The following is a 25,797-nucleotide window of genomic DNA, read 5'->3' as shown; positions in this document are numbered from 1 at the left end:
TACATGGAGCTATGCTAGAGCCCTGGAGCTGGAGGAGCCACATGGAGACCCCTGCCAGCACTGAGATGCTTCCACTGCCACTGGATCCACAAGGTTTTCCACCCACTGGACTGTGATCTTCCTGCATTCGGCATCATTGCATATGTTTCGTGAATGTGAAGAGGAATTTAAAAATCGGTATTAGACATATGGCTAATATTGGACTTGATCTGGACTGGGCTGGGATGTTTTCTCAATTTACAATTTCCCTTCTATATAAAACTCTTTCTTATACACATATGTATGTTTATGAATTTGTTTCTCTAGTCTACTCAGATTAACACACTCTGGTAACTTGGGAGTAGGGTGCTAGAGAAACATATCATAAAGACGGAGAATGGATGTGTAGTGTTCTTCTTTGGCTAGCCAGAGGTCAGGTATGGCCATGCAGTTGACTGGGTTGTTTTCTCGAAAGAATATGAGAAGTTAGTTTTGATTATTTTGTTTGGTTGTTGTCTTTGGTTATTCCTATGTGAAATGAAGAAAATGAATGCTGTTAATGTATATTTTGAGCTCAGGAGACAAAATCACCTCTTGAATTTCTCAGAGCTACTTAGTGAAAATGGCTGACAGAGGTCAAAGTGGCTGACAGAAAGTCTGGTTCTGGTTTGATGCCATCAGAGGCCTAATTCCATATTTTGTATCAATAGAATAGTTTAGATAAGGATTAAGATAAGATAGATAAGGATTGATCTGGATTGTTTTAAGAATTGAGATTAGTATCTGATTCTACTGTGTTTATACTTATTTCCTTTTAATTTTGTTGATAAAATGATTGGTAGAAGTGATTATTGGGAAGGATAAAAATAGAGCATTTTTAAGCCTTGTTTTCAACCATTAAAATTTGAATCTTTAAATGGGTTGGGACAGATCTGCAAAGAAGGCTCTGAAAAGATAAGCCTCACCCAGTGCTTTGGAGTGCTCAGGATGTTTGCCTTCCAAGAGACTTGCCTAGGGGGCTACTGACAGATTGAAGAAAAAAGTACTCTTTGGTTTTTTGAATCTTGAACTAGTGTTTTTGTCAGAAGCTGGAAAACTCTGGATTCCTGAAGAAACTCTCCACTCTAGGATTGAACTATTAAAGGGAGCCTGTGGGAAAGCTGAAATGCTTGCTAGGTGACCACCTGGATCCACTTGTTATGTGGAAGTGAGAAATACAGTAATAAAGAGATGGGTTGGGTCTGTCCACTGATACCCATGAACGTGGTTCACAGGGACTATAGGAGAAGACCAGAGTGGGTTGACTGGTCTGAAGTTCATGACCTAGCATAAGGGAGCTAGGGTTGTTGAGAATTTGTGACAGTGCCCATTGTCTAAAGATGAGGTAACCAATGGGCACCTTGGTGAGGCTAAGTGAGACAGCCCACATTGATTTGACCAGAACCCAACTAGATAAAGAGAAGATTTGTGAACAGGTGCATATTGCTGCTACTTTATGGATGGCCTGTCCTGATTTGACTTTGCTTATGGATGCAGACTCACAAGTTTTCAACTGGAATGAAGATTCTTCACATCAGAGAACATATTTGTCTCCTGAGAGTACTGGATTGATGTAAGTGGGCAGTATAGAAATTGTATATCCAAAATTAGGAGGATAGAGGCATGAAGGGGCTGTGTTATAAACTTTCATAGGTAGGGGAATATATTCCTAGGAATATGTTCATAGGTTTATGGTGTAGGTGTTCATATAAGCATAGGCTTTTTTTTGTTTTGTCCACTTATAGAATGTTATGTCTAAATGAGGGTGTCACATATTGATTGTGCGCATTTTAGTTTTATCTTTTTAGGTACAGAAATGATTTTATCCTTGTTTGAAAATTATGTATGGCTAAAGAGTTGTGTGAGAGTGTCAAATTGACCAGGGGTGGTCTGTGGTAGTTACATAATCTGTTGTCAATTTGAGACAATTGCTAACGAAGTGGTGAAGTTCAGCCCACTAATCAGGTTGCTGGTTTGTGACCTCATTTGGAGGCACTAAGGAAATATATAGCTCACTGGAGACGGGACACACAATCACTCCCTGGGAGACAGTCCTGTTTGCAAGACACATGGAGCTACACTAGAATCCTGGAGCTGGAGGAGCCATGTGTAGATCCCTGACAGTACTGAGATGTTTCCACTGCCACTGGATTCATAAGACTTTCCACCCACGTGCCTGTGATCCTCCTGCATTTGACATCATTGCAGGTGTTGTGTGAGTCTGAAGAGGAATTAATAGATTGGTATCAGACATATGGGTTAATATCAGACTTCTGGACTTGAACTGGACTGAGCTGGGATGTTTACTCAATATACAATTGCTCTTTTATATAAAACTCTTCTTATACACATATGCATGTTTATGAATTTGTTTCTCTAGTCTACCCAGACTAACACATTAGTGTTCCTGAAAAAGAAACATATTTACTGAAAGACAACCAGAAATAGTTGAAAGACCTCTTAATGGAATGAAAGCTTGGTCCTTAAAATAGTTTAGGTTGTTGTTCTTAGGAGCCATCTACTCAGCACTGACCCACAGTGACCCCATGCACAACAAAATCAAACACTGTGGAATGCAAATGACACAACCTTGTTTGCTCTAAGTGAGGAGGACTTGAAGCACTTGCTGAGGAAGATCAAAGATTGTAGCCTTCAGTATTGGATTACAATCCAGATGCTGCGCTGTTCTTCACATTGCATAGTTTTTCTGATGATTTGATCAGCTTATCGTGAGAAGATACAACCTAGATACATTTTTCTCGATTTAAAACCATGAAGTATTCCATTGTTCTGTTCCTACAACTTCTTCTTGGTTCACGTACAAATTCCACTTGAACACAATGAAGTGGTCCAGAATTCTGATTCTTCTCAAGGTTATCCATGGTTTCTTATGATCCACACAATCGAATGCCTTTTCATAGTCAATGAAACCCAAGTAAACACGTTTCTGGTATTTTCTGTTTGAGCCAGGATCTGTCTGATATCAGCAATGGTATCCCTTGTACCATGTCCTCTTCTGAATCTGGCCTGAACTTCTGGTGGTTTCTTGTCAATGTACTGCTGCAACCGCTGTGAGATGATGTTAAGCAAAAATTTACTTGTGTGCGGTATCAATGATGTCCTTCTACAGTTTGGGCATTCCGTTGGGTCACCATTCTTTGGAATGGGCACAAATGTGGATCTCTTCCAGTCAGATGGTCAAGTAGCTAGCTGTCTTCCAAATTTCCTGGCAAGGCAAATGTGTGCCTTCAAAGCTTCTTCAGCATTCTGAAACATTTCACTTGGAATTCTATCAACTCCTGGAGCCTTATTTTTGGCAAATGCATTCAGTTTCATTTGAACTTCTTCCATAAGCACCGTTGGTTCTTGCTCCTATGCTTCCTCCTGAAATGGTGGAATGTCTACTAGTTCTTTGTGGTACAGTGACTCTGTGTGTTCTTTCCATCTTCTCTTTAAGTAAAGATATTTAAAATATATCTACATGGTGGTATCCATGGAGACTGCTAGGAAGCTGTGTTCCTGAAAAACTTTCTCACCACTGCCTGAATGCAAGGAACAATTTTTACTCAGATACCCTGTGCTTTGCCCTCTACTTAGAGGTCCTGTTCCTTGTTTTCTACTTAGAAAACCAGTTCTCTGTTTTCTACTTAGATGGTTTGTCTAAACTATCCACCGAAATCCATGTTTTCTAGAGATTTTTGACTGTTGCTCACTGTAACTGAATATTAGAAAATAATATTTATCCTGATGATTACAATTAATTCTATCTTCTATTGCATTTTTTAAAAGTTGATTATAGTTCTCGACATTTGTAAAAATAAGCATTCAGCTACCACTTTCCCAAGGTCTGTAAAATTAACCTTTCAATCATTGAATTTAAACAGGAAGCTCAAATCCTAAGTTTCTATTTTTCCCCTTCAATGTGGACTATAAAATACTCAAAGTCAAACCCACTACCATTGAATGGACTGTAACTCACAGTGACCATCTAAGATGGGATGGCACTGCTCCAGTGGATTTCTGAGGCTGTAACTGCTTATGATGAGAGTAGAAAGCCTCATCTTTTTGGCTGCAGAAGAGATGGTGGTTTCGAACTGCTCACCATTGAGCTGCCCAATGCATAATTCAGGGCTGCTCCAATATAGACTGTATTCTGCTTAAAATAGTTCCAAGTGAGTGCATTGAAAACAGAGGTAGTGATTTCCGCTGGCTCAGGCATAGTCTAGCCTAAAACACAGGATGAACAAGAATATAGGTGGCACTGTCAAAGTGTCCTGTGCTGACAATGATTAGTGTTGGGTTACTCAGTGAAGCCCTTGAGAATTGTGTCTTGTGTAGTTCAGATGCCAGCCACTTCTAACCTATTGCACAGAGAAGAGTGAATTGAGGACTGTGAGTATGTGTGTTGTCATGGTAACATGTATTAAAACCTTACTGCCATATAGTGAGCATATAGGACAGAGAAGAACTGCTCCTGGCGGGCTCCTGAGGCTACACATTTGGGAGTAGAAAGCCTCATCTTTCTCCCTTGCAAAAGCTGCACTCACATGGTTTCAAACCCGCGACCCATTGACATCATTGACCGGTGACATCACTCCGTGATGATGTTGTGTAACTCCATCATAGAACGATGACCCTCACCTGTGGAAATAGGATCTCTTCATAGGGTTGATGTGGGAATTACTTTATCCTCCTGTGTATTAAAAGTCCACTTCACAGCGTGTCACTCGTAAAGACCTACAGCAGCACCAATTTTCACTAACTCAGAAAAGGACTGTCACTTTTTTTAAAAAGGCAAGTGTTTTTACTAGCATTCAGTATGTTGCGGGGAAATTGGGGGTGGGAGGGGTGGAGGAGCAAGCCTTTAAAGAGGCAGCATGCACCAGACGCAGGACGCGTGGCATCACCAAACTTCTTCCCTGGAAACTGCCCTCCGCTTCTCAGCTACAGCCTCCCTAACTTTGCATTCTCTATGAACGCTTTGTGCTGGTGTTGTTGTAGGTTTTATGTGTGATCGTTTTTGTGTCTGGAAATGCTACACTTTCTCACATATGAATGGTGTGTGCGTCTTCATTTTATGCCATTTTGGCTTAAGAAAGCTTTCATATGAACATTCTGATTTTACATAGAAGGTGAAACCTGTGTGTAGGGAGAAACCTGGCCCATAGTCAGAGGTCAGTAGATGGAGCTACCACTACTATTTGTAAAGGTGAAATTCTGACAGACCAAGAAAACCCCAAAGAGTCTGGAGAACAGTCACCTGCTGCCAGTGCTGATGTGTATTTTGGGAATCTCTTCTACCAAGCAAATAGGTCAGACTTTTCTCCTGGTGGCGCCTCAGGAAGTGGGCACTGCTTTTTGGTTACTTAGTACAAAGGAAGGCAAGAAAGGTGTCAGAGAAATGGGAGGCAGAAAAAGAGCACTAGACCTCATGAAAGAAACCACTGGGCCATTGAAGTAGCAGCCAAGTCTTTGAGGGTATTTGCTTAATTCAAAATTGGGGTTTCCTCTTTCTGTGGGAAGCAAGTCATGTAGAGGAAGGTAAGTCCCAGCTCACATCAGCGTCTCAAGTCATTGAAGGCAACTGTTCTCCATACTAGCCATCTGAGAAAATTCCTTCTTGTTTCTCTGTCTTCGAGAGAATGGACTGTTAACCCCACTCAAACTTGCTAGGTGCTCTGTCGCCCTGTGGGGAGAAGATGAAGCTTTCTACTCCCAGAAAGATTTGTACTCTCAGAAACCCTAGATAGAGTTACTGAGGGGAAGGCAAGTCACTGACAGTTGATTTGGCCTTTATTATTAAAGATAATGTAATAAAGATAATTTCAGATAAGAAATTTAGTATCAAGTAATTTCCTTAGATGAGAAGTTAAGATGTTGAACAAGTCTTCCTTTACAACTCAACATTATTAAACCCCACCCTGGACAAGATTTGTGTGGGCTGAGTGGAACTGATACCGCCATTGGGGAGTGCAGAGTATGCATAACAAGCAAGTGGGAAAGAGTGTTTTTTAGAGTATCCAGTGCAACCTATCGCCCAGTCCTGCAAAGGACGCTTTATTTGAATTAAAAAAAGAAAAAGAAGTGCACGCACACACATATCCACAAGAAAAACCCCAGTAGGGAGGTCCGTCCTTTCAGAATGCCCCCTTATCTCCCTTAGAGGATAGAAAATCTTGAGGTTTTCATTAGAAGATTGTGAGTCCAACTGTTATCAAATAATTGTTCCTTTAAAAGGAAGGACTGTGAGAGTGGCCTTTGAGGGAAGGTGTGTGCTAGCCCTCTTCCCCCAGCCCTGGATCCACTGTGGCTGCCACAAGCAGAGTGTGAAGGTGTGGTGAGTGTACATCTTGCTTACGGTGGCCCTGAGGCACAGCAACCAGACTTGCTCCACCTTGGGCAATCATGGGCTCTCTGTAGAGGGTTACAGTCTGACTAACATTACTGTTTGGTTTCACTCCATTATGTTTATTCTCCAGCCTGCCTCTTGGGGCATCCTTTTTAGCATATGTAAGCATACTAGTATTGCTACTTTTTTTTCTTTCTATTTGTAAGTAAAGGCTGGAAAGTGACACCACTCTCGTGCCCCAAAGCAATGAGGCTCACTGACTTATCTCCCCACCCGCACCCCATATCCTCTGCTCAGTGACCAAAATCTCAAAGAAGGGTCCTTCGATTGTTCCATCAAGAAGTCCTTGAGCCCAAGGACTGGGGGGTTGTGGAGGGCACATGCTTATGCACGTCTTTCAGAAACTGCAGGTCAGACTGCCTTACCTCATAGTAGCCAGTGAGATGAGTGTGCAGGCAGCCAGTGTTTCCTGGAACGATGTTTTTATGTTATTTTCAAAATGAGTCAGAGCTTCTGTGACATTTGTGACAAAAAGGAAGATGACTATGTCCTTAAAGTCTCTGTTCTTCTCCAGAACTAGGGGCTGTTTAAAATATTCCTTTTCAATAAACGGCCCTTATGAGCCTCTCAGTTTGGTAGTTTGCAGTAGTCCAACCCCATTGTGAGAAGCCCTATTACAGGCCATCAGCAGCTGTGTATCTCAACAGATTTTGTTCCTATAGATGCATTCTCAAATATAAGAAGAAACTTTTCAATATTTTCCAAATCTTTAGTACCTTTCTATTCCTGTACCCAGTGCTCTATTTCAGCCCTTCAGAGCCTTTGTTTTGGGCTATTCATAAAGCTGACAGAGTGCCATTCCTTCCCTCGATGCTTATCTGTCTTTGGGAATCCCTTCCGCTTTGCTGTCTGGGCTATGTTTTTATTACTTTCCTTGTGGCCGTCTTGTGCAGGAAAAAGCTAAACTCCTACCACCAATGCACTCTACCAGAGGTGGGTTTGGGGTAAAAAATAATGGTGTGTGGTGGGGTGAGCAGGGTGCTTAAAAGGAGGACCTCCATTCCTTGATTGCTACCATGTCTAACACTGAGGATAAACATTCCTAGCTGCTGCTTCTTGATTCATTAGGCCATGCAACCTATCTTGTATGTATTCAGAGGAAGCATGTGCAATAGTGTAGTTCAAGAAAGGGAACAGCGTGGATATAAGCACAGGCCCAGCAGCAAGGCAGGAAAGAGTTTGGGATGATTGTAAATGATCAAATGTCCTACATTATAGCAAGTCTAAGGTAGAGTAGCAAAAGATAAAGTTGGAGAGTAGGTAGAAATTGGTTCATGCGTGGTCTTGTAACTGACAACCTCTCCATTTTGGGAATCCCTTATCTTATCCTCCACAGCCTTATCCAAATGGCTTGTTCCCCCTGCCTTATTTAACCTTTAAGCTTTTGTTAGGATCCCCTTGCATTTCTAGTCAGGATTATCAAGAGTCTTCCAACATTGTTAAATTATTCTTTCAGGCTTCTCTTTGTCTCTGTGTGTACAAGGAATTTGCTTCTGGGTTCAGAGGAAGAAAGCTGCATTTTCAGAGGCTCGGTTATACCAAATGGATCCCTTAATCTACTGCACTTTGTCCATGGGGAATTCAGCAATACCTAAATGCTAAGGCTGCTCCCATTTATCTCCTGTTTGTTGAATATAATTCATGTGGAATCTGTCAAGTAGAAGCCATTCAGAAATAAAAAAAATTATTTTGCCTCCTTTCCTAAAGAGCGTGTGCCTTCTTTCTCACAAGCCCAAATCTAGGACTAGTGTTAGCAATGTAGCAGAAATATTGGTGCTGTTCTTGTAACATATTTTTGCTGCAGCTGTCTTCATATATTTCCTGCAAAGATGGGCAAAAACCATGCCGCCTTGATCTCTGTGTCCTACCACGCTTCAGCTCCACGCCTCTCCTAGTAGGTGTCTAATAATAACTACATTTAACCCCCTCCTCCCGGAAAAGCACATTCCAGAGAAGATGATATTTCTGAAGAACAAATTATATAGCTGAGGTTAGTGATGAATCAGTTCTGTGTTCTGCATATTGCCCAGAGAGGAAGAGACATTAAAAAAGAAGAGGAAAGAGTGTCACATTATGGTCTCCTATCTGCTCTACTGGGCTATAAACACAAATCATGCAGCCAGCCATAAAAAAAAGATATTGCAGAGGAAATAAAACCATCAAAGCACCATATAGCAAGCACTTACCATGTGTTAGGCTCCATGCTAAGAATTAGCTTCAAACTTTACAGCAGCTCTGCATGGCGATTCTTGTTTCTGTTGTACAGAGAAGGGAAGGGAAGCACAGGTGGGCAGCATTTCCCAGAAGCCCACAGTTAAAAAAAAGTGATACAGAGAATTTTAAACTATAAATTTAAACTTCAAACTGACGAGGGCATTGGCTTTTGCAGACCATGCAAGGTCATAGCGCTCTGGACTGACGCAAACAAACAAGCACAACTTTACTGGCAGACGCATTTCAGGGGGTGAAATGAGTGGCCCGGTCCGGTCCATGTGTCATCAAAAGAGAGCTATCAGCCCTTTGAACAGTGGAGCTTTGAGAGAATTCCAAGCAAACTGCAGTTCTATTGTCAGGCTACTTTCTTCAAAAAATGCAGTCAAATGACCTGAAAGGCAATGGATTTCCTCTGAAAAACGACTGTTCTGTTGGGTTCAGTTTTGTCCAGTTTATATGATCTTTGAAAAGATGCCAAAGATAGTTCACATATGTCCATCAAATGCCATTTAGCTCTGCTGATGAACACACATACAAGGGGGCATTAAAAAGTATGTGAAAAAAGCTTATTAATATATCTTTTCATTGCTCACTGGGTAGAGGCTTACAGCACAGATCAGTTTTCCACTCAATAATTCGCACACATTTGTTTCACCTCACTCATTGCGACCCCCACAATGTAATATCACTTATCCCACGCCCTCCCTGTGCTTCCCACTAACATTCCTTAACCCTTTATTAACCCTTCTGAACATTGTCCGTGGGGAACGTCCCTTTTGATCTCAAATGGCTGATTAGATTAAGGTGAGAGTGCCACTGTAGTGTTATTGTTCCCCGTATAGACCAGTCCGATGGTTTGGCTGAAAGCTGAGCCATTTTCACCAGGGGGAACTCATTTCTAGACTGGAGAATAAGGGCCATACTATTAGAATTCCACTGGTCCCTCACGAACCATGAAGCTTTTTAGTTTTTAGGAAAAATCCCAGTATCTTTTCATTCTATTTTTCCACAAAATTTCTGAAGTCCATTTATGTGTGTATATTTTATGTATATATGAATCTATCATAGATATTGAGCAATGCTTTGAAAGCATGTACCGATCCCTCTTTCAATGTTTGGGAAGTGAGTTGGAGCAAGATCAGCTCATAGACATGGTGTTTGAGAACACGCAAGCTGCTGACTTTGTGAGTTCATCATTTCCTATGATTTAGAATTGTCTTAAATACCTACTCGGGGCCCTGACATTGTGCTGAGGACATGCAAATGGTCAAGAAAGCCATGCTTCCCCTGGGGACCCAAGTGCCAGAGATGCTCACAGGTCACTTACTCTGTTCCTGCATTCCACTGATTGTTCCCAAATCCAATCCACGGGCAGACAGGAGGAGAGATTTTCTGTGGCAGGATTTTCTTCTGTACTGCTTCCCAATTTAGTGATCATGGCAAACAGTACAAAATATCCCTTAGCTTCTCTCTTTGGCTCTCCAGAAAAGATAGACATGAAAGTGTATGTTTGCATTGGGCCTTGCGTTCTTCTGACTTTCCTCGTGCATGCTTTTCGGTGAATTTTTAAAACCTGAACTCTGAACTTGCCGTTTCTGTTGAGGATTTGTGTGTGAGTACCGGCTTTCATGTAAAGTACAGAGCCACTGACCTTCTGTCAGTGAAACATGTCTTGTGAAATGTTTTCCCAGGCCCAGAGATACACTTGTACCAATTGCTTCCTATTCTCGTGGCGTCTTGTTAGCACCGGTGTGTGTTTGCATGAAAGCTGGCCGGGGTGAGAACACAGACCACGGTCAGGGATCTCGGCACAGCTATCAGGCGTGGATAGGGCTGAAATTTGCAACATTTTCCTCATTAGCACCAAGCCCCCTACTGAGTTAACCAGCCATAGGCAATTGAAGACTCTGAAGGTTAATTCATTTTACCCATAGGTAGAGTTACGGCTCAGTGGAGTAAGGCCTTAAAATGCTATCACGGCAACCAGGAAATTTTAAGTGGAAAAAATGACGGGTAGTACATAAAGGTTAAGCGAATTGAAATAGGACTGAAACAGACTTGCCGTTTTGTCAAGACTTGCATAAAAGAGTCTGTAGCTTTGACAGAGGTCATGACTTGAAGAGTGTTCAGCCATGTGATTGCCAGGAACTATTAAAATAAATAGCACAAATAGGCCAATTAAATATAGATACTAACAGCTTCAAAGCACACGAGCAAAGGAAATGTAGCTGCTTCCCTTCTAAAAACACCCAGGTGGATTTATCTGAATTAGAACAAATGACTGTTTTGAAAAGTTAGACGGGAAGGAAGACATGAGATTAAAACAAATTTTAATAAAGCATCTGTGCTCAGGGGACTCTTGTCCTAGGCTAATGTCTTTGTCTATCGGTAATGCTCCTGACAAATTACATGCAGAGCAGTTAGTGGCCGTGGCCTTCGAGGTCACAACCAGAGGACACGATTTATGTAGCTTAAGACACAGGTCAAGTCCTAACTTCCTTTTGTGCTTTGTAGATCTTCTGTGACGTCAGGTGCCCACTTGTCTTCAGTGGGCACTCTGGTTGTCCCCTCCTTACTCCAGGACATGGATGGCCCAGTGCCAGATGAGAGGAAAGGAAGGTCTTTCCTACTGGACAAAACACACAGACAGACAAACAGAAAAGCCCTCGTGCATGAAATGGGCACTTACAGAGCGGAACTGAGCCCCATTCTTCATCAGTGTGTGCACCGTGAATGAAAAGTGTCTGCATGAACTGCAGAAATTCAGTGGGCTGTGCCAGACGAAACTAAAGCAAATAAGTCCTCGACTCTTCAGGGAGAGGAGAACCTTCCAGGAGAGTTCACCAAAAAATCAAAACTTTCTTAGGAAACATTGCTCTGCATGTTTATTCTTCTACTGCAAGTTTCTAGCAAAGGAAAGAAGTGAGAGAATGAGGAATAACCAAACAAGTTAAGCAGATGGCCTCAGTTCATTCCAACTCACGGTGACCCCACGTGTGTTAAATTTATAGGATTGTAGATGGTTGATTTCTCGAACATAGATCACAGGCCCTTCTTCTGAGGTCCCTCAGGGTAGACTGGAACGTCCAACCTTTCTCTTCATAGTTAAGCTTGTTATCTGTATTCACCACCCAGGACCTACAATGTAAAAGGAGGTAAACTTTATTGAATGTCTTACCGGAGAGGGATGAGCCAGAATTCTAACTTATGGCATGCATAGTCAGGGTTTTCACTATGATGCACTTCAGAATACCAGTCTAAGTAGTGATCATGGTCAGAAATTAACAGGATAACTATCAATAAGACAAATGAGATTGGCTGTTATTCCAGAAGGAACCCACGGTAATTTATAAAATAATTAAGGGTCTCTGGTGATGCTATGGCTAGACATTCGACTGTTTAATACAAGACAGGTGGTTCAAATGCATCGGCCATTCCTGGGGAGAAAGATGGCATTGCCTGCCTCCTGAAAGATGTACAGTGTCAGAAACCCCAAAGAGAAAGAAGTCTGATATAGAGTCACTATGAGTCAGAATTGATTTTCTGTTTCTTTCTTTGTATAATATTATAGACTAGAATATAGCCTATAATGGAACAGGGGATTGTGAATGAAAATAAGTGTTTACCTACTCTTATTCAGAGCCAACCTCTAAACAGTGAGTTTCAGGTTTGTTTGTTTTTATCTCGTCTGAGATTTGCATTTGTACGCTTCATAGAAATCCTGAAATGATGGTGCTAATAAAGGGTCCTCAGAGATATCCTGAAATAATCCATCAGGATCACAAAGCAATATTGCAAAATGTTTATCGCCTTAAAATAGGGCCACAAAATTAGCTGAGAGAGATGTTGTTGAAAGTATATTCTCTCATGTAATATTAAACTTTTTATCTAATTTAATTTACAGAACTTCTTTCAAATAGTTAGTAACCTTCTAGATGAAGAAAACAAGGAAAAGTGGGAAGATGCACAACAGGTAAGATTTGAATTATTTCAGAACTTAAAGTGAAGTTGGCTAAGTCAAGGTTGATCTTTTAGGGAGAAAAAAATGATTAGAATTCCAAGAGCAGAAATGGATTTTGTAAAATCATTCTGTATTATATCATGCTAAATTTAGAGGAAATGAACGATCTTTTTTACTATATCAGTGTACGGGACACATGATATAAATGTGAAGGGGAAAAATAACAGGTTAATTCTGTGCTTTAAAGAATTAAGTCATAATAACTATGTTCCCTCCTGTGGCTGAGTGGTTGAAACACTCAACTGGAGACCAGAAGGGCCCTGGTTATAAACTGATCAGTTGGAGAAAGATCTGACATTCTACTTCTGTGAAGACTTCCAATCATGGAAAGAGTGTACAGCAGTTCTACGCCATAGAAGCATTTAAAAACTGATTGTACCAACTTCTTTGCTTTCTACTGTACTTTGTTAAAAATCTATGAGAACAATGCAACTTAGAAGGAAAGACTGAATATAGGGAGTTTAAAAAAGTCAGTTGAAAAACAAGATTAAAAAGTAATGAAGTTTTCCACTAAAGCTTGTACCCCGGCCTCTGCCTTGTAATTTTTGAGGTTTGGTTGAACTATCTCCCCCATGCTACTCTGGGCCTTTAGGAGAAAGGCGGGCTCTTTATTCCTTTCCTGGTACCCACAGCCATTGAATAGATTCCAATTCATGGTGGCCCTCTAGGACAGACCAGAACTCTCTCTTGGGGCCTCTGAGGCCGCACATCTTAAAAGGAGAAGGCAAGATCATCTGTGTGCCAAAGGTGACGTGTGGATTCAAACTGCTGACCTTTTGCAGTCCAGCATGTCACACATAAAGCCACCAGGGCTCTTTCTGTCATCCTAACCCAAACCAAACTCACTGCCACTGAGTCGATTGGGACACATAGCAACACTCTAGTTGAGGAAAGAATTGTCCCATGAGTTTCCGAGACTGTCACTCTGTAGAGGAATAGAAAGCCTCATCTTTCTCCTGTGTGGCTGGTGGTTTTGAACTTCTGACCTTGCAGTTAGCAGCCTATCTCATAATCACCATGCCAACCAGGGTTCAGGTACAACTTTTGTGCTTCTCACCATAGCAAGGAAGAAACGAATATTTTCCTTAGTTAAAGCTCCTGAATCCATCTTCTAGTAGAACTCATTTGAATTCTTCATTTGTCCTCGGCGGTCAAGTAGAGGAGAGCTTCATTCACTCACTATAAGAAAATGGCGTCTTTCCTTAGAACACAGCTGCAGAGTCTAAGCGCATCCTTGTAGAACATTGAGACTGTTAATTATGGATATATTTAGAACCAATGTATAATACCCTATTTAAAACAAGACTTCAAGTCATCAGATAGGGTTATTTACTGTAAGGTCCCAACTTGAACGAATAATGGCTGGTGGTACACCTTCTTAGAGTTAATGGAAACTCTCCAGTCCAATCCATCTATTGCTTGCAATGTTGAGTAAGCTATATTCTTACCATGTAAGCACTTTTGCGGCAGTAATAATCTTAAATGTTGTTATATTTAAAACTAACAATTTGAAATTTAAAAACAAACAGAATATTCTGCAAATTTTAGTAATAGCTATTGTCATCATTGCTACATCATAAGTTGGTCATCAAGTTTATATTGCAAAAGGTGATTGGTGTCATGAACTTGTCAGAAATGAGGACTGCTTAAGTCCTTTGTGGGTCCTCTTATCTTATTTTAGAGTAGTGGCAGGAACAAAATAAAATATAAAACAGCTCGGTGCACATTTGGAAATCTAGCTAAATGTAAGCATTGGCATCAAAAGTCTTGTAGACAGAATTTAAACTTTTAAACACTAAAAGTCATTTCAGGTCTTGGTGGCTAGTCACCAGACCTTGCTGTGGAAGATCAAAGTAAATTCAGACAAAGCATTTTACTAAAAATACAGTATATAAAATGGGGGAAAGACCATATAATACAGTTTACACCAGTTGGATTTGACAAACCATTAGCCATTTCAGTCATGCCACTGTCTTCTCTATTTCTTGCGACACCGAAAGCATACGGCTCTCTAGAGCAGGACTCATCAAACTGGCCGCTGAGCCATCTGCAGTCAGTTTTCCATATAAAGCTTTGGAACACAGACACACCCATTGATTTCCATTTTCCCAGCAGAGTTGAGTCGTTCTGACAGAGACCCCATGATACTGGAGGCAGAACTATATTTACTCTCTGGCTCACTGCCAACACATGTTTCCAGTCCTGCTCTAGAACATTTGTCTGCACACCGTCATATGCACATAAAGCCGGAAGCAGCTGCCACTGTCTTGATTGCAATGCATGGTGACGCCCTATGTTTCAGAGAAGAATGATTTGTGTCAGAAGCAATTCAGTGGCAGTGGGTGATCATGGAGCTGATCTTTTGGAAAAGTTCCTAAATGGTGTAAACAGTTATCACTAACCGAATGGGTGGCGGTTCAAACTTGCTCAGAGACACCTCAAGGGAAAGACGTAGCTCTTGACTTCCCTGCGAAGCAGAGCAAAGCGAACCTACGAGGCGGCTCTGTGCAGTCAGCAGGAGTGAGAGTGGACTTGGCAGCAACATATTTCGTTTCTCTTTCACCCGGCACAGTGGGTGGATTCACCACCCCCGCCCCCCCCCCCCCCCGTGAGTAGATCAATGATTAACCACTTGTGCTTCTCAGGGGCCCCTCATACAGACATATGAGAAGGCTTCACAAAGTTCGTGGAAAGATGCCCGTGATCTTACGTGAGCTCTCGGAAGCTCCCACACCTACCCCCACACACAAACATTTTAAAGTTAGAAATAGAACACACACACACACAGAGAAATTTTAGTTACATTCTTAAAAGGAGGGTGGACTTTTAAAATTTATATTAATGGCCTCAAATGTAGGTAAGAAAGAATACCTTTTACCAAGACTTTCATGAAATTAAAAAAAAAGTAATTTATGTATGTCATGCATGCAGAGTCCCTAGTGGCCCTTCCGTTTAGAACCTCAAGGTGGGTAGTTCAAAGCCCGCAGCCTCTCGGGGGAGGAAGACGAGGCTGTCTGCTCACTTTAAGAGCCCCAGTCTTCACATCTTTTATGGGCTCAATCTGAGTTGGAATCGACTCAGTGGCAATGAATGGTTTGGTTTGGGATTCTGGTTATACCATGGATGTGTAAGTGTGATAAACTTTAAAAAATATATCTTCAAAATTATCTTTCAATAGAAAAATAAATAGGAAATAAAATTTTATTGTAAGAAAGATATATCTTCAAATACCTAGGTACATATACATCATGAATATTTGGTATCTGATTTTTTAATAGTTACAACCACAATCTACAAAATCCCCTTTTCCCAACCAGCTTTCCTACCAATTTCCTTTCATCTCTGTCTGCTTCCTTGTGAATCAGAATATTTCTTCTTAAAAACTGGCTTCTTCAAATGCAAAGCAGCTAGAACTCTCTAATCCACTTAATTTTTCATGGATTGAAGCTAGTGGTGCTGGAGGGCTAGAAGGAAGTGACCCCCACTTCAAAAGACTGTCTGCTGCAATGTAGTTACGTCATAAAGGCTGACTTTGTAAGCTTTATGAGTCACACACGCAAAAGTTAATGTGACCTGTTCAAAATGACCTTCACATCCCACATATACATTTATTGCCAGAAATATTTATCTATGTATAGTGCATGAGGTGGCATGATATTGGAGCGAAAACTATGGGCCATCAATGCAGACAGCCCATTAAGTAGCTAAGTAGATATACAGATATACATATGTGTGTATATATTTATATATATTACCATCCTATGTCAGCCACAAAAAACAATTACCTTAGGTATATTTGTTAGCATCTTCTTAGATATATAACTTTTTTTGAGCTCCTTTTTGTATAAAATAAGAATTATAATGTCAATCTCATAAATATTTTATATACATATGAAATATTTTTCAAGTTATTATTTCAGTACAGAAACCAATGCTAATATGATGACTATTGTAATTGGAGAGAATAAATATTTCTCCCAAGATAGGTATTCACTATATAATGGAATTAGTAGTTTCTAAGAATCCTAGTGATAGCAATAATACTGTCCCTCCCTCCCCCACCGCATCCCACCCCCTCTGGCCCCTAGTGTTCCTTTACATAGACACTAAATAAAAAGAGCACCATTTCAGAGTTTGTTTTATGTTACATTTAAGTAAGGAAAGGAGCTCATTATTTCTGAGTAGCGAGTCTGCACAGCTATTTTGAGTTTTCTTAGGTATACCGAAGATCAAACACTATCCTGTTGCCTTCAGAGTGTTTGTTGTGTGGTACCTGACAAATTATAGCTCTTTCCAGTTGCAGAAACTTCTTTAAAAAAAATACAGCACTCCGAGAGTGACCTGATTATGCAGTCTATTAATTTCAGTTGTGAATTCTATTATAAAAACATTTTATACTATCTAATCTTTACTTATTTTTGTAGATTTACCCAGGCTCAATAGAATTAATGCAGGTGATTGAAGATTTTATACACATTGTTGGAATGGGGATGATGGAGTTTCAAAATTCATACTTAATGACTGGAAATGTAGGTAAGAAGTAAGATTTTCCCCCAAATCATTCTGAAATTTTTAAAAAAAAAGATTGCAAGTATCTACTTCCTTCATTAATAAGTAAAATGTCAATTGTTCATGTCTTCCTGCCTATGTGATTAATTATATTAAACATACCTAGTGTGATTTTTTGATAGGCTCAGTCACTTGTACATTATACATATATGCATAAACACACACACATGTGACGCCTTTGTAAGAGTCCACATAGGCCGACTTGTATGTATCTATTTACAGAGAAGTGAGGGAGAGTACATGATTCCTGTTACATGTGCTAAAGTTAAAGGGAAAAAGGAGAAGCCGCACTCATTGTTATCCATGCTCATTTTGAATACTTACGCATGCAAATAAAGACACGGTTCAGAAAGGGGCAGTTACTTTCTTGCTCGCTGTCTCTAGCAAGTGCGGAGCTGCGTGTGTTTGGGGGATGCTTGAGAGTGCTTCGAGAGCTTGAAGGACCTAGCGGATTCTGCAGTGCCAGGGTGGAGACATATTCCTTCCTTTATTTTTATTTGCCTTTAAAACCGACTCTTACAATCGGGATTAATTATACAGAGAAGCAAAACCTACACACACATTTGTTCTCCACAATTACATTGAGTGAGCAACAATTATATTAGCTAAATTGAACATTTCTATTGGTAATTATAAAAAATGACAAGAACAAAGAAATAGTTTTCTTAAATATTATGCATGTTGGACTGATAGGTTATAGTTTTCTTTAAATATTAAATTTCTCTCTTAATATTACTGTGAGTCAGTTTTTTGTACACTGGTTCTGCTTTGGTGATTTTTGGATAAAGACCATGGTACATCTTTAAATAAGTGTATTTTAATCATAAGTGCATAAGTTTGGGTGTCTGGGTCAGGAAAAGACTTATCTTGGTGGGGAATCTACTATTGGTGGGTTCAACTGGAAGCAAGTATAGCATTTTCTTTTAACAATTAAGACTTAGGGTCATTTATTGTACACTCGATTACTTCTTAAGGTCTTTTAGACCTACAGAGACTCATCAGTAGTTGCGATACCTTCTACCATGGTGAACTCAGAATACAATGGGTTGTAGCTAACTACTAATAATATTCTTCTGTGGAGGGAATCTGGTTAATGGAGTTCTCAAATACCTTTTGATAACCTTCTGATGGCTTTTCACAAAGTATAAGTTCTAATCAGTTAGGTTGATGTCTTAATATCTCCTACTGAATCATCTTGAATCCTCAGACTTTCCCAGACTGACTGTACAGCACCATGGGCAGCTTCAGGTATGAAATCAACATGTCCTCTCTATAAAGAGACCAAAGAGCATATTTTTGTTGAAAAATGAACTCAGAAATCAGGAAAAATTCAAATTGAATGTAGTGTTCCAAAAAATGACTGTAAAGAACTAGAGCATGGTGAGTTGGTGGTTTCAGAGTCCATGTAAGAAAAAATTAGAGACAGAAGATGCTGATGAATGGGGCATCAATGTCTCTTACAAAGTTTTGCTTCTCTCTCTGGTAGGCGAGGAAGGAATTATGAAAGACACTGTACCAGATTGGACAACTGACAAAGTAATTTGCTCATAAAACTAGAGGAGAAAAGAGCAAGAACTATTGTTGTCTTGTTCTTCTTGTAAATGTTACCATCTGATTCTAAAAGGCACTGCTATTTAAAAGTATTATCAAATCAATACATGGCATTTGTTCAGAATGTGTTTTGGGGGAAGAAATCTATAAAATACAAAGCCAATCTCAGAGTAGGAAAGTTAAACTTGGGCTTAATGTAGACTATTCCAGGAAAAAAAAGAAAACAAGCAAGCATATCCATTTTTCTATGTTACTGGTTCATTTGTTGACAAAATTCTATAAAGGTTTCTTTAAAACGTGCAAACATTTTTTTTCTGTTTTGCCACAATTGTGCAGTTGAAAATGCGTGCTCTTTTTCACATGAAGATTATGCTACCTAGGATTTCTCCTTTCCTTTATTATCCCTGGACTTGAAGAAGGCTATTGAACATGAAGCATGGACGCTGCAGATAAAGCCAACATCGTCCTATAGTGTCTTCATCTCGTGCACAGATAGAGTTGTGCCATGTAATCACCTGAATCCTGCTAATTATGACATATAAACAATGTTCTGGGATCCAGGACCTTGAAACATGTTACATAGCAAGACCTTACTTGTGGCTGAGTTCTTTAAATGATGCTAACTTGGGATGTGTCATATGACACCAATTTCGAGGTTGTTCTCCATAATATTAGTGGTTTTCCAAAGTTTATCTCCTATTTTATCTACTAGTATCAAATTGAATACTGTGAGTGATAAGTCCTTGCACTCAGGCTCTTCTGACTGTCCAGTTTGACACTAGTGTATAGGGTGCCACTTGCTGTAGAGCTCTCTCCCATTCATGATGAACTTGTGTGTCTGAAGAGAATGTGCCCCACAGGGAGTTCAGCAGCTCGTTTTGGAAGGATTTCAATAGAGCTGTCTTCTGAGGAGCCTCTGGGTGGGCTTGGACCAACCTCTGTGTTAGAAGCCCAGCATGTTAATTGTGCACTACCCAGGAAGCCTATTAGTATATACGACGGTGTGCAGAATATGTGATTCTGTTCTGTCAATGTTTCAGAGCAAGGCTATGCGTAGAGGAGATCTTACTGTACCAAGTGAAGACACTGGGAGTTGGCATGCATTAGCCATCCAATGTAGCTTTAAATGTTAACCATCCAGCATCAATAGGCTTTGTTTGTATACAAAAGCAAAGATGTACCAAGTCAACAATTTCTACATGTGCAAATCAGTGGGACTAATTAAATTCTTTATCAGGTGGGAGATACAATTCATTTCATTGAAAAAGTAACATTAAAAAAATTTTTAAACCCACAAAACTAACATTAAGAACACTACAAGAGGCTGTTGGTAACCTCATAATAGTGTTAGAAGAAAAACTAATTGCTTCATTAGTAAAAATATGGGCAGTAGTTTGGATTTTAATTTTATTTTATTTTTCTGTTATTGAGGATTTGCACAGTGGTTCATTTCAGTGGCTTCAATTAGAGTTAGGCGACAATTCTCACTTTCCTTTTCAAGTTCTTCTTTCCCCATTAGCATAAACTACTGCACCTTAAACTTTCTATCTAATCATTCAGATTTCCGTTGATCTATCTTTTAAACGCCTACTAGTTAAAGCAGACATTCTTTACTAATTAAGCTAAACTACAGGTATTTGATTTGGGGACCCCTCGTGGCGCAGTGGTTGTGCATTGGGCTGCTAAGAGCAAGGGCAGTAGTTCAAAGCCACTAGTTTATCTTCAAGAGAAAGACTTCCTGCTCCCATGAAGAGTTAGAGTCTTGGAAAATAAAACCCACAGGGGACGCTCTACTCCGCCCTGTAGCATGGCTCTGAGTCAGATTCGACATGATGTCGGGAAATTTCATCATTTGATTTTAAGGAGACTTTAAGGCAGAGGTTCTCAGTCTTCCTAATGCCACAACCCTTTAATACAGTTCCACCTGTGGTGGTGACCCCCCAACCATCAAATTATTTTTGTTGCTACTTCATCACTGTAATTTTACTACTGTTATGAATCAGGCAATCCCCAAAGGGGCCGAAACCCACAGGTTGAGAACTACTGCTTTAAGGGGTATTTCTGGTTTAAGGTTCCAGCTAGTCTCTATTTGCCTGGAACAGCATAGTAAGAAGGAGTGAGGGGAGCAAGGGGAGATATGAAGTGTTTGGCTAATGGCCTTCATAAATAACTGTCCCCTTTGCCATGAGACCAGAAGAACTGAATGTTGCCTGGCTACCAACACTGAATATTTTGATCAAAGAGTCTGTATAAGAATAATTAAAAGGAAGGAAAAGAGAACAGAATTTCACATATTCATAGGATACAGACTTTCTGGAACCAGGTTAAGCTGGATGAAGCTCCACATAACTGGTGTCTTTATATTCATCACACTCACATACACATACTCCACATGGGAGTGATCAATAGAGACCAGGGAACTAAGAAAGGCTTCTCAGTGGTCATGGAAATTTTCGTGAGGGTGTAATTGGTAAAGACTAAATAATGCCCCAATCCCTGAATGTTATTATATGTAAACAGCTAACCAATTTTCCTGGAATAGAGATAATGCTTGTTCCTTGAGAAAGAATGAGAACATTTTATTAGTAAAAATTGAATGTCATACAATTGAATTTAAAATTCCCAGAATCTCATGAATAGTCTAGTTATTTCCTTTTAACTTTATATACAGTTTGAGCATTTCCATTTTCTGGTACTGGCTTAAAAAAAAATTCAGAAGCAGAGAGAGGGCCATTAGAAGCACCTATCAAACAAACAGAATCCGTGCAATAAGGGGGAGGTATGAAAAGGATGCAATAAACCGTGTAGAATCTACTCTGTGAGACCAAACCCAAATTCATGCCTCACTTTTGAGAATATTCATTCTAAAATTTAGAACAGTAATTGATGTTTAAAACTATGTTCTTGGTTGAACAAAATAAAGTTGCTGTATTCTGATTAATATGGCCATGATGACAAAGATTTTTTTATCCTCCAAAAAATAGTTCAAATGAAAAAGCTAAAAGCTTTTTTTATCTGAAAAGTGTCCTTACCTACATCAGCTTTTGATAAATGAAATGCTCTTACATGAAAAAAAAGTTTGAACATTTGGGTGTGTAAGTATGCATTCATTTTTCTGGGGCACCAGCCCATACCTTTGATCAGATTCTCAAAAGATTTGTGATCTCAAAAAGTTTAATTTAATACAAGGCTTGGGAAATATGGTTATCCTAACATAAATGTTAAGCATCTGAATGCATGCATAGAAGCTTTGGAATGTGTATTTTTAGGATTCCTATGTGAACATTACAAGCAAAGCTGACTTGTTAACTTCAAGCAATGAACTTTGTCCATCTGTAGCACTTTGCTGTTAGTTGCTGTACAGTTGGTTCTGAGTCACGGCAACCTCCAGTTGCTCAGAGCAGAGCTGCTCCAGAGGGCTCTCCAGACCGTGACCTTAAGGAGGCAGAGGGCCAGACTTCTCTTCGGAAGGGTCTGGAGTGGGTTGAGATAACTAACCTCTGGGCTACTCATGACTCAGAAAAATTTAGATGTTTTTTGAAGCAATGACATAAATGAGATAAAACATTGTAAAGGAAATGTTTACATTTCTTGAGACCAAGCTATTTGCAATTGCAGAGACAACTAGAATGTATTTCACCCCATCAAAACGATAGGACAGGTGTGTATATCTTCATTGTCATGAAGATTTGTCTAATGTTGCAGTGGAATTTTGGGGTTTTTTTTAAAAGCTATTACATTTTGCTCATCTATTTCCCATATTAACTTCATCTCATACATTATGATTGCTTTATTCATTATTCAAAAATTATTTTAGTTTTATTCTTTGAATTGTATTTATCAAATTGATTATATGGAAGATCACTGATGATAGTCCATTGATGATGTTCCATTAAAAAAAATCCTCACTATCTTTGTTGAGTGAATCAGGGCATTAAAGTAGAATAAAGGGTTCAGGGGTAGTGGGTACAATGGTGGGGGCGGGATTTAAAAGGAAGATGATGTCAAGGAGTCCAGGGGAAAAAAAGAGTATTTGGAAACTGTGGTAGCAATTGTGCAATTCTGCTGAATGGGATTGAACTATGACATGATATGGTGTACATATATTAACACCGGATAAATCATAAAAATAATAAAATAAAATGAATGAATAGCTCCTGGCTTGCAAGGATATTACAGTCTATTTCTGGGGAGAAAGAAAGAAATAAAATAAATAAATGAAATCTCAAGTAAATCTTGGCATATACCATATAAACCAATATTTATAGGGCTTCATTCCAAGAGATGCTGGTTTGAGGAAAGAGCTGATAAAACTTCCTAAAGAAGGATTTGATGTAGCTTTTGAAAGATGATTGAACTATTGATAACTACAAGAAAGGGAATGAACGATAAAGAAGTGAGTCACATTGTAGTATGTCATTTTATCGAACAGTAAGGAGATGTCAGCTGAGCGTATGCTCAGGGGCACGTGGCCTATCTTGATTCAAACACACACACTGGAAATAAAATTGGAGAGGCATGTTGAGCCATGATGGGGATGGTTCTGAGTTCTAAGACAAGAGGGAACTGTTAATGCTGGACTTGATCCGAGTTGCACTTTGGTAATAGTAATGCTGTAACAGAAAATTAGACTGTAAGCATGGTGGGAGTAATATCCGGAACAAAAATGGGGCTGCGCATGTGACATTATCTCTGAACATGGAATTGGTAGAATTCCATAATTTACTGATCTTCCAGGTATAAAGAAAGAAATTGAGATTTTTTTAAATAAATAATTTTATTGAGAGTTCTTACAACTCTTATAACACTCTATACACCAATTTTATCAAGCACATTTGTACATATGTTGCCATTATCATTTCCAAAACATTTCCTTCCATTTTAGACCTTGGTGTCAGCTTCTCTTTTCCCCCTCGCTCCCTCGCTCTTCTACCCTTGTAAACCCTTGATAACTTATAAATTATTTTTATTTTCATATTTTACATCATCCACTGTCTCTCTCCACCCATGTTTCTGTTGTTAGTCCCCTGGTAGTGGTGGTGGGAGCGGGGGGGGGGGGGGGATATTGTATGTCAATCATTGCGATCTGTTCCCTCTCCTCTCACACTTCCCCCTACCCTCATGGTATCACTACTCTCATTGTTGGTCCTGAGGGGTTTGTCTCTTCTAGAGTCTGTGTGTCCAGAGCTCTTATCTGCACCAGTGCACATGCTCTGGTCTAGCTAGATTTGTAAGACAGAACTTGTGTCATGATGGACGGGGTGGGCGTGAGCATTAAAGAACTAGAGGATGCCGTGTGTTTTGTCTGTGCTATACTACACCCTGGCTGGCTCTTCCCTTTCCTGTGACCCTTCTGTGAGGGCATGATTTATTGTTCACAGATGGGTTTGGGCTCTCCATTCCAAACTTCCTTGTTGGTGTCAAAATAGCTGTTTCTTCTGGGTCTTAGATCCCTGATCCCATGGACACCTCATGAGCACAAAGGCTGTTGTGCTTCTTCCATGTGGGCTTTGTTGCTTTCCTGCTAGATAGCTGGTTGCTAAACGTCAAGCCTTGAGATTTTGTTTATTTGACAAACATTTGTGAATGTCTTTCATATGCAAATGTAATGACCTGCTGAAATCTATATGTATAGACTTGGGAAACAACTTCTTAAAAGTGACAGTTTAAGGTCATGAAAATATTTTAGATGAGCAAAAAGAGCAAAAGGGATAAGGAATTAATGAGTTATTGCCTTAGAAACAATCAGGGAATTTACCAGACTAAGCATGTTCAGAGATGGAAGCAACAGGGAGTTTCCAGTCAGGGCAATTAAAAAAAAATCTGTGTCATGTAATTTTCAAGAGGAAGAGACTATTTCAAAATGAGCACTGCACTTAATACCAGTTGCTAATGAAGGTCAAAGGCTTTGAAAAGTTGAGAACATTTTCATGTGATTGCTGATATGACATGCCTCAGGAAAAGTGCAGACATAAATGAACATGATCTAGATTTCTTCGCTTTTTCGGTGGTTTCTGCGGATCACACTGGAACATTTTGATAGGGTCACCTGGGATTTAATGTGCACAGATGAAAGTTATCACACCCACTTCCTGCTGCCTCACAACTGCTCCTTAGGAATTTTCCAGAGCTGACAATATCTGATGGAAGGTGAATTTTCTAGGCTAATAGCATCTCTAAATACAGAGCATTATCATTGTCAGCTCTCAGGAATTTAAAATACAAGCCTATGAATAATCTCGGTCAGAGATGCACGAGTCTTAAAAGTGCATTTCGGTTCGTTCCCAGTCATTCAAGAAGGCCAGTGTCTCAACAAACTGAGTATCACCATCTATTCTTGGTTTAGAAATATGAGATACTGGGGTTCAAGCGTAGACATTCATTATTGATATTTTCTGCAGTGGGATCTGAATTCAATCTGAGTAACGGTACAATGTAGTTTTGACCTCTCATCTCCCTTCAGTGTGCCTTCCCATCAATATCAAGTCTGTGGGTTTTCTTAATATTCACTGGTAAAACTTGTAAATGCCATTGGTAGAATGCCATGATGTTCAATTGACAAGCTCACCTCCTATCTGATGATGTAAATATAAAAATGAAGTGGTCGCTCTTTCTAGGTTTATTTTCCATTTGGTTACTGCTTAGTTTGGGGGCTCACACCTCCCCATCACTTGTTTTACTTCCTTTCTTTAAAAATAAGACACTGGTAGTCGGTTGACGTCAAGTCTGAGACAAGCACAATTTAACATCTTTCTGTTGTGGCTGTGATGCATTTGCAGTACCTGACATCTTGTTCAGTTAGCTAGACTAGAGTTTGAAAGTGTCTGGGGCAACATCCACTTCCTGCCTTCCTACCACTCTTGCTAGACACTCGAAGCAAGCTACAAGTTTTTCTGTAGGTCCGGAAATAAATCTGTGTGTTATTTTTGCCATTATTCTTATTCTCCCCAATGTTATTAATATACTGGCTCCTTTGAGAAAAACAAGCAATTTAAACATCAATTTAATCTCTGAG

The 25,797-nt window shown here is 39.8% G+C and overlaps 1 protein-coding gene across 1 annotated transcript in view; it reads left to right on the top strand.

Moving 5' to 3' along the window:
* ADGRB3 (adhesion G protein-coupled receptor B3) overlaps positions 1-25,797 on the top strand; it is a 796,551-nt gene that overhangs the window by 392,313 nt on the left and 378,441 nt on the right. Inside the window, exons 10-11 of the mRNA XM_075554045.1 lie at positions 12,546-12,614; positions 17,087-17,195. Of these exons, the coding sequence (XP_075410160.1) occupies positions 12,546-12,614; positions 17,087-17,195 (178 nt within the window). The remainder of the gene's footprint in view (positions 1-12,545; positions 12,615-17,086; positions 17,196-25,797) is intronic.

This window comes from Tenrec ecaudatus, chromosome 7 (assembly GCF_050624435.1).
Source record: "Tenrec ecaudatus isolate mTenEca1 chromosome 7, mTenEca1.hap1, whole genome shotgun sequence".
In the NCBI taxonomy this organism is placed as follows: Eukaryota; Metazoa; Chordata; class Mammalia; order Afrosoricida; family Tenrecidae; genus Tenrec; species Tenrec ecaudatus.
This window is presented reverse-complemented; position numbering and strand designations above follow the sequence as displayed.